Here is a 12,812-nt window from a genome sequence, read left to right as displayed (position 1 = left end):
TTTCGTGGGCATTACAGAGGAGGATGAAGGTGAGCACACAGGAATTGCCTTAAGTCCCCTTTTTCATGCAGGCACGATTTGCAGCACAGTCAGTTTGAGGCAGTTTACAGCCCACAGAAGCCTGTGAAAATCAAATCCTTTAGGGTTTGGGAGCCTGGCTGAGTAGTGAACTAGGAACGACACTTGTCCTGCTCCCAAATAATCGCACCTTCGTGCAGCTGCCACTGCATTGTGCCGCCCCACGACCCGGAGAGGGGCTGTCGGTGAGGGCTGTAGACAGGCAACCCACCCGGGATTGGCCTTTCCAGCTTTCCTTAAATGATTTCGGAGCATGAATAGCTCTTTTCCCCCAGTTTATCAATCACAAGACCCAGCCACAACCCGCGCCCCCTACACCCCCACCCCCACCACCCCCCGAGCCTGCTCCGAGGAGATAAGGCAGAGTCACTCCTCTGGCTGGATCTGCTGGTGCCGGGGGACGATGGGGGCATCTGGGCGAGCTGTTCCCCGCAGGAGCAGGGCTGAACCCCCCCAGCCCTGCCGGGGCTGCCCAGGGCAGAGGAGGTAAGGGGGGGGGGGGGGGGGGGGCGAGACCCCCAGCCCGCCCCGGGGATCTGCTGCGGAGAAAGCAGGCAGTGCTAGAGACCCCCAGAGTCAGCCTGAGGCAGAGGGGAGGGCTGCGGCTCGTTTGCAGACTCTCTCTTTCCATTTAGCTTCGTCTGAAATGGTTCGCAGCTCAAATGCTCCCCCTGAGAGCCGCTAACCTTTGGATAAGGTTTGGCACCGTTATCCTGCTCGGGTTAATTAGGAGTTAGGGGAAGCCCAGGAGTGACGCTGCCTCCACTCCTCCACCCCTCCATCCCTCCACCCCTCCATCCCTCCACCCCCCCATCCCTCCATCCCACCACCCGCCCCTCCAGCCTCCCCCCTCCTCGCTCCACTCCGGCTCCCCGTCGGAGCGACGCGCTGCGAGCGGCGATGGGGAGCGAAGCCGAGGTAAATGCCCCGACCCGTCTCTCCATCTCTCCGGGCTTCACTTTACCCTCCTCCTCTGCCTCTTTCCTCTATTCCCCCCCCCCCCCCCTCCCCAGTTCTGTGGGCTTTATCCCCCCTTTTAACCGCCGGTCGAAATTCAGGGGTCTTTTTTTTTCCAACTGCTGGAAGAAAGTCTTTTTCTCCCTCCTCTGGGGCAGGAGCTAGCTGTCGTCCCAGGGGCAGAGGGATCCCCGGGGAGGTGTTTCTGGCCAGGCAGGGGGCGGCCCCGAGGTGCGCCCCACCAGCGGCGGGGCGGGGGGGGGGGGGGGGGGGCGGTGCGGGCTCAGCCTCCCGGCGTTAGAACCGGGCGCGGGATTACCGAGCGGGCATAGAGGCACCCCCGCACCCACCTCCTGTATCCCTCGGACCCCCTGCAGCCCCCGAATTCCTCAGCATCCCCCGCACCCTCCAGTTTCCTATTCCCCTCGAAGTCCGCCGAGGCTGGGCAGGCAGCCGGGGCTTTGCCCGGTGTGTCGGGCTGAGGGGACCCTCGGGCAAGGAGGGGGCATCCAGCAGCGGAAAAAAAAAATCCCCCCCCAGGGCACCCCCGCCCGCAGAAACTGTCCGAGTCCGCGGGCTGGGCCGGAGGGTCCCACGGCCCACGCAGGGAGCCCCTGCCTCGGGGCGCGCCTCTGCGCACCGGCCCGGCGAAGCGGTGATTTTCAATCACCCCGTAGTTTTTCGAGTTCTTTTTTTGTTTTGGTTTGGTTTGGTTTGGTTTGGTTTTGTAGGGTTTTTTAATGTTTTTTTTTTTTTCCCCTAAGAGGTGTCTCCCGAGCCCAGCACCCCCCTAGCACCCTGGATGCTCGGCGAGCACCCGAAAGCCCGTGTCCTCCATCCTTGTCATGATGCCGGTGGCCGGGACCCCCTTCCCCTCCCCGGCATCGAGGGGTGCGGGGGTGGGGGCCGGCAGGGCCGCGCTGGGACTGCCCGGGGGTGCGTCTGTGCCCGCCGGGCAGGGCCGAGGTTTGGGGGTGCCGGGGCAGGGCGGGGGATGTGACAGGTTGATTTTAGGAAATATGCACGCACCAGTTAGCGGTTTGGGTGAATTTTCGTTCCTTCCTCCCTGATGCCCCCTGCAGCCTCCAGAAATAGGTCTCCTTCACGTCTTCTTTCACAATGAACTTGTCTTAGGTTAAATTAAAAAAAAAAAAAAAAAAAAAAAGAAAAGAAAAGAAAAGAAAAGAAATCGTTTAATTAACCCCCCGAGGTGTTCATCGTAGCCGTCGTTTTCCATGAGCGTAAAGAGGCGAAACGGCAGCCGAGGGTAGCGGCGACGGCCCGAGCCCCCCGCGTCCTCCTCCGATTGATTTTGGTTTTCCCCGGTTAAGCCCCAGCCCGACAGGACCCCGCCGAGCGGGCAGGGTGCTGCTAAACCCGGGGCGACAGCGTGCCCCGCTTGGCTTTCTCGACCTATTTGTGCACTGACATGTAATAATTCTTCCGCAAAGTCAAGGATGCGCCTCGCTCAGTCGCCTTCCTTCCCTCGCAGAGGAGCGGTTGCTACAAAAAAAGCCCCATTCTGGGGGGGAGGGGGACACAACACACACGTCTGCCCTTGCTGCGCCGGGAGCAGCGGCCGAGAGACCCCTTTAGGGGTAAAGCTCTCACCTGGGATTTTCTTTTTTGTTTTTAATGCTTTTCAGCCTCTTTGCATCTAATTTCTTTTTGGATTCTGGCAGAAAAAAAAAAAAAGGGGGGGGGAGGGGGCTGTTTAAGGGTTTTTTCCTAGGAGCTGTGGCGATTTCGTTCCCCACCTCTGCTCGGTGCCACATCCCACTTGCAGCCGCAGCCCGAGCGCTCCCTCCCCGCTCCTCAACAACGATATTAGAAAATAATTTAGCTCTGGCTTTTCCGCTCATTTGTAGTTAAAAACGTTCTTTTTTTTTTACCTTCCAAAGCAGCAAACAAATCACGGATTCCCACCCTCAACCCCCTTCCAAGGAACATTTTTTATTTTTATTTTTTTTTTTTAATAAAACAACGATTCAAACGATGTCCCCTCAACAGATGGGACGTGCTCTCACACATACTGTCCCGAAATGCCCACGCTCCCCCTGCCACCCTGTACTTCTCTTTGCCACAGCCCAGGACAGGGATTTCTCGTTGCTGTTTTCTGCTGTGTTGGCCGCTCACCTCGGGAGGATTTTAAATAAAGAAAAAGTCGGAAGGCTTTAAAATTACAAATATGACTTTGGAAGCAAACCGAAAATATCGGTATTTTTAATAAAGAAAGGCGAATAACTACATTAGATCGTTGGGACCAAGAGGAGAAATCTGCAGCCGAGCATCCCCGCAGGGTGCCGGGATCCCGCAGCTGCAGGGCGGTGCCGGTGCAGTTCCGCGGGGCAGAGGCGCTGCCGCCCGCCTGCGAGCCCCGGCCGGGACCGGGAACCCGTTTCCCTCCGGTTTCGGAGCGCACGGACCGTACGAGTCGTTACAGACAACCAAGCCCTTGTTCCCCGTCCGCGGGTTTCGGCACACCGCTGGGCTCCGCGGCTGCAGCAGGACCCGCTGCCCCCCTCACCTCCCCCCAGCCTCCGAAGGGGCCGCACGTTTTTGGGGGGAGAAAAAAGAAAAAGGAGGGGGTGCCAGGAGGACAATTCCGTTAAGGACCGTTTGTCCTCCTCTTCGATGGGGCTCTTTTGTTTCGTCGTGGGGAAGGGGCTGGTGGCCGGGGGTCGGCGGCGCGGGTGTGGGGCAGGGTGTGGGGCAGGGTGTGGGGCAGGGCGGGCAGCGCAGGGGCTGCGGAGCCGGGGGCTGCCGGGGGGGTCCGCGCTGCGGCGCTGCTGGCGAGGCCCGCCAGGCGTGGGTGGGGCGGGGGGGGGGCTGGGGGGGGGGAGGCTGGGCTTGGCCGGGGAGGCTGGTACCTCCCCCAGAAATGCAGCAATTCTCTCCCCTCTCCCTCTTCTCCCCGCGAGGTGGGCGCACTGCGATGGAGACGCGGCGAGCTCTGGCAGGGGCTTGCGCTGCCCGTCTGGTGACAGCCGCCGGCTGCTGACAGCCCCCCGTCCCCGCCCGGCTCGCCCCCCGATCCCGCCGCGGGGGCCGGCGCGGAGCGGCGCGGAGGTAGCGGAGCGGGCGGCGGGGCCCGCACCTCCCCGCAGCGGTGTCATGCCCCTGGGCACCCCGTCGGGGAGCCGCTCGCACTGCGCTGGGACGCGGAGGTAGCGGCTCGGAGCAGCTCCCCCCCCACCCCGCCCCGCAGCCGCCGCCGCCCCACCTCGCCGGGCGCTGAGGTCCCGTCCGCCGCCCCGCCGCTCCCCCGCCCCGTCGGGTCTCTCCGTCCCCAAGGGTCTCCGAGCAGCGGAGCCGGCCGGCCAGCAGCCATGGCCACCCTCCTCCGCAGCAAGCTTTCCAACGTGGCCACCTCGGTGTCCAACAAGTCCCAGGCGAAGATGAGCGGCATGTTCGCGAGGATGGGCTTCCAGGCGGCCACCGACGAGGAGGCGGTGGGGTTCGCCCACTGCGACGACCTGGACATGGAGCACCGGCAGGGGCTGCAGATGGACATCCTCAAGTCCGAGGGCGGCGAGGAGGGTGCGGAGCCGCCCCTGGAAGGGGACATCCACTACCAGCGGGACGGCACCGGTCCCCTGCCGCCCTCCGCCTCCAAGGAGGCGGGCGTCTGCTCGGAGCTCTCCGGGCAGGGCAAGCCCAAGATCACGGCCTGGGAGGCGGGCTGGAACGTCACCAACGCCATCCAGGTACGACCGCCACCGCGCCGCCACCGCCGGGCACCGGGGAGCGCTCCTCGCTGCCGGCCCCGCTCCCCGCTCGCCGGCAGCCCCGGGGTGATCACAAACCCGCTTCGGTGAAAAGGGGGGGGAAAGGGGGTGGAAAAAAGGAAAAAATAAAAAGGAAAAGAAAGAAAAAATAGGGGAAAGAGAGAAAAAACAGGCAGAGGGGGGAAAAAAATAAGAAAAATAGGAAAAAAGAAAGAAGGAAAAATATTTTAAAAAGGAAATGAAGAAAAGGCAGACCCGGGTCTCCGCTTTGCCCCCCGCCCCCGGAACACGGCGCAGAGCCAGGGAGGGGCGCCGGGCCCCAAGCCCCGTCCCGCCTCCCCGTGGGGCCGGGCTGGCGGGTCTCCCCGTCGGGCTGCCCCAGCGCATGGGCTGGGGGGCGAGGGGCGACGCCGGGGGGTGCCCAGGACCGGCGGTGGGGCTGCGCCGGGGTGGGCCCGGGCCCGCCCCTCCGCGGGTCCTCGGCTCTGGGGTCACGGTGCACCGAGAGGGCCTGGGGACAGAGAGGGTGGAGATGGGGGCGAAGCCCAGAGGCCGAAACTGTGCTGGCTTGTTGTGGGTGCTCCGGGGTGAGATGGTGCGGGTGTGCGTGAGTGCGCGGGTGTGATTGGGGGGTGGGGGGTGGGGGGGTGGGGGGGTGGTGGTACGTCAGAGAGAAAGGGGGGGGGTGCGATCGTGTGTGGCCGTGATTGCGTGGCGTGACTGTGTGACCGACTGCGTGGGTGTGATGGTGTGCAAGCGAGACAGCGGGCGGGCATGTGACTGCGACTGCGCGACTGCGTGTGCCCGGGTACGGGCGCCTGCCTGGTCCCCTCCGTGAGACGAGCAACACGGTTTCCATTTTGTCTCTTTCTAGGGGATGTTTGTTCTGGGCCTGCCCTATGCCATCCTTCATGGTGGATACCTAGGACTCTTTTTAATAATTTTCGCTGCAGTAGTTTGCTGCTACACTGGGAAAATCCTTATTGCCTGTCTTTATGAAGAGAACGAGGATGGGGAGATAGTCAGGGTGAGAGACTCCTACGTGGACATAGCGAACGCGTGCTGCGCGCCTCGCTTCCCCACCCTCGGAGGCAGAATTGTGAACGTGGCTCAGATCATTGAACTGGTCATGACCTGCATTCTTTACGTGGTGGTCAGTGGGAACCTGATGTACAACAGCTTCCCCAACCTGCCCGTCTCCCAGAAGTCGTGGTCCATCATTGCCACGGCAGTGCTCCTGCCTTGCGCATTCTTGAAGAACCTCAAGGCAGTCTCCAAGTTCAGCTTGCTCTGCACATTAGCCCACTTTGTGATCAACATCTTGGTGATCGCCTACTGCCTCTCGAGGGCACGTGACTGGGCCTGGGACAAAGTCAAGTTTTACATTGATGTGAAGAAGTTTCCCATCTCCATTGGCATCATTGTCTTCAGCTACACCTCTCAGATCTTTCTGCCTTCCTTGGAGGGGAACATGCAGAACCCCAAGGAGTTTCATTGCATGATGAACTGGACTCACATAGCGGCTTGCATCCTTAAGGGACTCTTTGCCTTGGTCGCCTATCTGACCTGGGCTGATGAGACCAAGGAAGTCATTACTGACAACTTGCCATCCACCATTAGGGCAGTAGTCAACATTTTCTTGGTGGCCAAAGCCTTGCTCTCGTACCCCTTGCCGTTCTTTGCGGCTGTGGAAGTCCTGGAGCGGTCCCTTTTCCAAGATGGAAACAGGGCATTCTTCCCCAACTGCTATGGGGGTGATGGGCGGCTCAAATCCTGGGGGCTCACCCTCAGATGTGCCCTGGTAGTTTTCACCCTGCTCATGGCTATCTATGTCCCACATTTTGCCCTCTTGATGGGCCTTACTGGGAGCCTCACAGGTGCAGGGCTCTGTTTCCTGCTCCCCAGTCTTTTCCACCTCAAACTCTTGTGGAGGAAGCTCTTGTGGCACCATGTCTTCTTTGATGTCGCCATTTTTGTTATAGGTGGTATCTGCAGCGTCTCTGGGTTCATCCATTCTTTAGAAGGCCTCATAGAGGCTTTCAGAACCAATGCTGAAGATTAAGGAGGGGCCCGAGTCAGCTGCAGTAAGAGAATCGCATCGAACATCCGCATAGCCAAATAATTCTGCATCCCTTTAATAGAAAGAGTCATTATTTTCGTTACATGCATCCAACAAATTCTATGTCATAGAATCTGCAAATTAAAGGAAACAAGAAGAGATGGAAATGTTCGCCCTGCTGTCTTTTTAAATAAGCTAAGATTTGAATATATTTTTTTGTTATTTAGAATTTTTGGAAGGAAATTATGCGGTGCCCCACCCCTATCTCCTCACTTGTTGCCTGAAGCTTGGCCCCCGCGAATGACCTGTTGGGAAACAGTTGCAGTTTTCAATACTCCTTACAGATATGCAATTCAGCGTTTCAGGAGCTGAAACACAGATGCCGATCCGATGGGGTTGGGTTACTGCGCTCACAGACAGAAGCAAACCAGCCGTGGGTGCTGGGAGCAGGGACCTTCGTTTTACACTGTGCGAGATGGATGTAGATGAGACCTAGATTGTACAACCAGCCCAACAAGTCCAAGCAGCGGCTGATGACCAGCGATGCCAGTTACCTGCAATGTTTACACCGCAGTCACATAGATGTCAGGACTGCTTAATTCTTCCATCCGAATTCACACCGAGGAACGGCGCTTCCCATCAATTACAATGTTTTTTCTCTGGTTGAAATCGCAGACCTGGAGTCCATTTCTCGGTGACTTTTGTTTCGTTTCGTTTTAACAATTGTTATTCCTAAATTATGAAAAGTTAAAAACAAATAATAATATATTGTTGGATTTGACGTCGTTCAGGATACAGGAACAAACGACACAACTCATTCTGTGCAATCTACCAGATCCGTGGAACTGTTTCCAATGTACGTGTGGTGTCATTGTGGTAAATAAGATGAAAAATGTATATCGAAAAAAAAATCTATCTTTAACATATAATGTGGTACATAAATATATCGAACAATAAAGAGAAAACATAGTCGATGAGGCTGGCCTGGTTCGTGGGGGGCTCGAAGGAGCTGGGCAGGGGCAGAGGGAGGTTCATCCTCCCCGCGCCCGCTTGCATCGGGTGGTACCGCACATCCTCAGTGTAGGGCAGCGCTGAGCTGTGGTGGATGGTGGGATTAAGCTGTTTGCAAGAGGTAGAACATTTATATTTGGGGACAAGGTCGTCCTACAGTTGGGTGAGGGGCTGCTTTCATCTCCCCCCTCCCAGCTTTGCTTTACCCCGTAGTGCTCAGGCTCTGGGGATGGATGGAGTTTGTAGATGTACCTTGAGATTTTTGTTCTTGTGAAGGAGGGGGGGGGGGGAAACTCTTATAAAGAAACAAACGCAGCGGAGGGGGGGGGGGAGGGGGAAATAAACGAAATAAAGGGCTGGGATAGCCCCTGACTTGAACCGCTCCACCTTGCCCACGGGTGTGGAGCGTGGGGCTGATCCCCGCCGCACGATCAGCCCCACGCTCTGCACCCGTGACCGAAATCACCTCGATTTACACTGATTTTAAAGGCACAACAGCTAATTCGTTGTCTGCCCACTGCCGCTACACAGCGGGGATGAGGATGGAGGGGGGAAACCCGCCGGCAGCGCTCCCGCAGCCTGGGTACCACAGAGCTCCCCATGGGGCTCTTCTTATTGCCCCCAAATGGTGTCGAACCCCGGTAGGAGCTGGGGTGTCCCGTCCCCCCGCCTGGCCCGAGCTGGAGGAGCTGCCTCCGACAGCAGTGGGCGGCTCCGCAATGCGGTACCGGGGGCGGGGGGGGCGGCTGGCACTAGCCGGGGAAAGGGGCTGCGGGCAGGAGGGAGGTGTGCTGTCCCTTCCCGGGAAAATAAGAATTTTGGACTGTTTTCCAGGCAGCCTCTGAAAGGAAAGTGCAGAGGAGCTGGGGGCTTATTCCACATGGGGACAGGGATGTGTGGGCACAGTGGGTGGGTGTGGGAGGCATCATGGTAGGGCACCTGGCCCCACAGATTAGCCAGCTCCCTTTCCTGGGGGTATCCAGCCGTGCCTCATCTCCATTCTCAACCTCCTCCACACCCTCATCATCTTCATCCTCATCCCCATCCTCATCCCTACTTTTATGCCCATCCCTATCTTCATCCTCATTCTCACGCTCACCCCCATCCTCATTCTCATTCTCATCCTCACACTCACCCCCATCCTTATCCTCACTCCCATCCACATCCTCATCCTCATCCTCCCCCTCTCCCCCAACCCCATCCCCATCCCCATCCTCCCCCCCATCCCCACCCCGGTGCAGCTGACCCGTGACTCCCCGCCCCCCGGCAGGCACCCGCAGCCAAAACCGCCCTCACCCCCCCCGCCCGCCGGGAGCCGCCCCACCGCTCCGCCCGGGATGCGGGCAGACGGTCCGGCCGGTGGGGCTGGGCGAGGAGCTGCTTCTTCAGGGGTGCCCGGTGGTTTTGGCTCTGCCGCCAGCTCTGTTCAGGCTGTTTTCTCCCTAGGGCGCTGAGAAGGGACCAGCACGGCAGGAGACCCAACCCATCTTCTCCCTGCCCTGCGTAGGGCTGAGATGGCCCCTCGGATCCCGGGAGCAAGTGGAGAGCTGAGGAGCCCTGGAAGGTCAACGCAGCTGTGGTTTGCAGCTGCTTTGCACGCCGTGGTTTGCGGGTCCTTTTTCTCCCCGTGTTCCCGGTTCGGACGGCCGCAGCCGGGAGCGCCGCCGCGCCGCAGTGGCGGTGCAGCTTGCTCGCCTCTCCCTGCGGGCGGCCGCCTGTGCACGGCCGAGGGATGCTCACAGACTAACCTGTCCCGTGTCTTTGTGTTTTTCAGGGGCCAAAGGTTCTCTGTTTCAGGGCACGTCATGATGGAAGCCGTTTTAGGAAGCTTTAACTTAGCAGAAGTTTTAAACCTAATTCAGCACTCCCCCCCCCCCCCCCCCCCCTCCCCCTCTTGTGAATAGAAATGGCTCCTGCTTTGAGTGTATTTGGGGCTGTGAGATGATTTGTGCCTTCTCTGTGACAGTGGGGGGAAAGTCAGGGCAGTCAAGGGTTCCTTGCTCCTGTCCCTCAGAGTGCCGAGCAGGGGAGCACAAGCGGAGCGTACCCTCAGCCCCTGCAAGGGCGCCTCAAATCCCCGAGTCCTGCCTAGGCATGGCCCTCCAAGCCCGCGCTTCCCACAGAGCCGAGGTACCGCCTGGCTCGAGGGACTCTGCGAGGCGTTTCTGCCTGCCCTGCGGTGCTGGCAGCAGGCTGCGCGGGTCCCAGGGATGACGGGGCACCTCAGCGGCTGGCTCGCTGTAGTTTTCAGCTGTGGTAAAGCCAGCGATTATCCAGAGAGCCCCAACGGGCTTTGTCTCGCTGTCAGTTCAACTCAAGCGCTTTCCCCCGTGTTTCGGCCCGGTGCCGACGCATGCTTGTGGCTGACGTGCGACGAGCTTGCGAAACGAGCCCGCTCAGCAAGCCGGAGCGATGAGCTGAGGCTTTGTCCTCTAAACTTGTCCGTGGCTGGAACGAGCGCAGCTGTTGGTGCAGCGCTTGTGACTTGGGCTTGAAACGCAGGCAGCCCCCTCCAGCCTGCCACAGCAGACATTTTGATGCTGTGCTGATCCCAGTGAAAGCATACATGGACCCAGTGTTGTGGGAGATGTGCGGCCTTTAAAGCAGGGGGTGCAGCGGAGTGAGCAAAATAAACCTCAAAATAGCAGCAGGTTTAACTGGGACAAAGCAGAGATCTTCTGAAAAGCCAGCACGGTGGCAAAGTCTGATCTCTGTTCCAAATGGTTTTTGACTGCAGCTTCGTAGCTTCTGGTCATGTGCTGCAGCAATCTTCTAAACCTTCTCATTCTGAAAATGAGACAAACAAAGGCCCTCTCTGCACTAGCAGGGAACGGATTTATTATCCCTCTGTGTCTTTACAGTTTCTCAAGTACAATGGGGACCTCTATTTGGGTTTGTTCCCCGAGACATGAGGGTAACATCAAATCTCTGTTATCCTCACAGTTATTTTTCAGCAGCACCACCGCTCTCCATCATCTGATTTTATACATCTTTGTGCCCATCTGTGTGTTCCAATCCTTCCCTAGCTCACCTTTTTGCTTTTGTAATGGCCTTCCCATCTAGTGACCCTTTTTTTCTCCTCTCTGCTTTGGGATTCACAGGCCCAGCTGAGATGGGCACATGCTGGTGATGAGAGGCCAGTAGCTTGACAAACACTCCAGGAATTGTGCTGCCATTCATGTTTTCTCAGAGCTGTGGGACCCATTGACCAGCTACACTGTGGTCCACTGCCGTGAGAGGGGCAAGTGCAAAAGGGCTTTTGAGGGTGAAAGAAACCTTCCTGGGCAATCAGAAAACACCCTGGACGTACGAAGTTTGTATTTTGGGTGAGGAATTGGAGGTTCCATCAGTGACCAGCAGTAAGTCCACCAATATGCTCAACCATCAAACCGTTTTTGGGCACCCACGCAGGGATGCGGTGCCCACCAGTGCTGGATGCCTGCAGAGGGGAAGGGAGAGGAACAGGGAGCAAAGAAGGAGGACATGAATAGTGGGCATTAGAGTTTGGCTCCAAGAGGGCTCCTCTGGGCTCAGCTCTGATGTGCCCACGGGTCTCAGTCCTTGTCAGCTGCTCAGGTGCTTGCTCCCGTGTACGCGTGGTCCAGGATGGGGAGCATGGAGCCAGAGGAGTGTCACGCAGGAGGCAGAAGTGAGGTTGTAGGACTGTCACACCTGCAAAATTCAAGCATGTAAAAGTCCCTGGATCTCCCACCCTGAATGCAGTGCTGCCAGCAGACAAGGCTTCACCTTGCCCAGCTCCTTTCTTGCTGGCAAGCTCTGTGGGTCGCTGGTGCGTTGGCAATGAGTCGTGCCCACCTCCAGGAGGCCTTGCTGGCCTTTGGGAGGTGACCCATGCCTCATTACCTCTTCTAGGACTCGGCATGTGACCTGACGCAGCCTCTGGTGAACAGAGCACTTTGTTCTGACCCTTTGCACTTCCCTGCCAGTGAGCTGCCCTCTAATCCCCACCAAGGAGGGATTTTCCTTTCCCACTCCAGCTCCTAGTGCCTTGGTCCCCTCGGAGAGCGGTGGCAGGGTAATCATTTACTTCCTGCCACAAGCCACTCCTTCGGACTTTTCCTTTGACCTTCAGACCGAATCGCCAAAATAAAAACAACGGGAGGCAGAGCGGTACATGCTGCTTCCCACAGCTGGAGCGTGGCAGTGCTCACCGGCCCCGCTGCCGGAGCCCAGGAGCCCGGCTCCCCGCACCTCGCTCTCTGCAGGTAACACTGATTTACTTTCTCTGTGATGACTGCGACTTTTCCTTCTTTAGCGAGGACTTAACCCCCCTTGCGAGAAGCAGAGGTTTTAAGGAAGGACTCGTCCCTTGCTGCCAGGGACCCAGCTTGCCCACGGGAGAGCTGCTCCCTTGGGGTCTGGCCCAGGATCGGCAGCTGGAAGTGGAGGGGGTTTAAGTTCCAGCAGTGGGTTTTTTCCCACCTGTGGAGGAATCCGGAGAGGAGACGAGCAGCCCCCTTGCTTCCCCTGGAAATATTTTACTGGGTGGAAAGGTTTCTTGCATTAACTGTGCCTTGCCCAGGAAACTTCCATCACAAGGATCATCCATCACCCTGCTTGTGTCTGCAGCCCCACAGCAGTTCACCTCCTGGGTGAGCTCCTGTGGGGAGCAGGCAGAAGTGCTTCTGACCCTGAGTAATTTCAAGAGCTGGCAGATCAGCAGAGGTAGCTGATGACCAACTATGTGTGTCCCCATGATCCTGAGCCACCTGCACAGGGAAAGGAGACTTGGGCTGCACCAGGCTTTTGCAGCCAGCACCAGGAAGGTGAGGTTTGCACCAGAAACTTCAGGTCATTTTGGCTGTGGTCTCCTGGGATGCCTCTCTGTGGCCAGGCTGGGCCTGGCGAAGCTCAGGGGTGCTGTGCCCAGCATCTGTCTAATGGAGCAGCCCCGACCCACTCACCAGCAGGACAGGGAAGGCGGTCCCTGCTTGGTGCCAGAGCAGGGGAACAGAGCT

The 12,812-nt window shown here is 58.4% G+C and overlaps 1 protein-coding gene across 1 annotated transcript; it reads left to right on the top strand.

Moving 5' to 3' along the window:
- Positions 1-4,364: 4,364 nt before the first annotated feature.
- Positions 4,365-6,825, top strand: SLC32A1 (solute carrier family 32 member 1). Its single transcript, XM_086474865.1, has 2 exons — positions 4,365-4,742; positions 5,638-6,825. Exons 1-2 carry the CDS (start codon positions 4,365-4,367, stop codon positions 6,823-6,825), a joined length of 1,566 nt encoding a protein of 521 aa, XP_086330991.1.
- The last annotated feature ends 5,987 nt before the right edge of the window (positions 6,826-12,812 follow it).

This window comes from Leptosomus discolor, chromosome 17, assembly GCF_034619465.1.
Source record: "Leptosomus discolor isolate bLepDis1 chromosome 17, bLepDis1.hap2, whole genome shotgun sequence".
NCBI lineage: Eukaryota > Metazoa > Chordata > Aves > Leptosomiformes > Leptosomidae > Leptosomus > Leptosomus discolor.
The sequence above is the reverse complement of the archived record's forward strand: the minus strand, read 5'-3'. Positions and strand labels throughout refer to the sequence as shown.

Coding starts and splice junctions, on each gene's coding strand:
- SLC32A1 (XM_086474865.1), top strand. CDS start 4,365: ATGGCCACCCTCCTCCGCAGCAAGCTTTCCAACGTGGCCACCTCGGTG. Junction 4,743..5,637: donor ACGTCACCAACGCCATCCAG/GTACGACCGCCA, acceptor GTCTCTTTCTAG/GGGATGTTTGTTCTGGGCCT.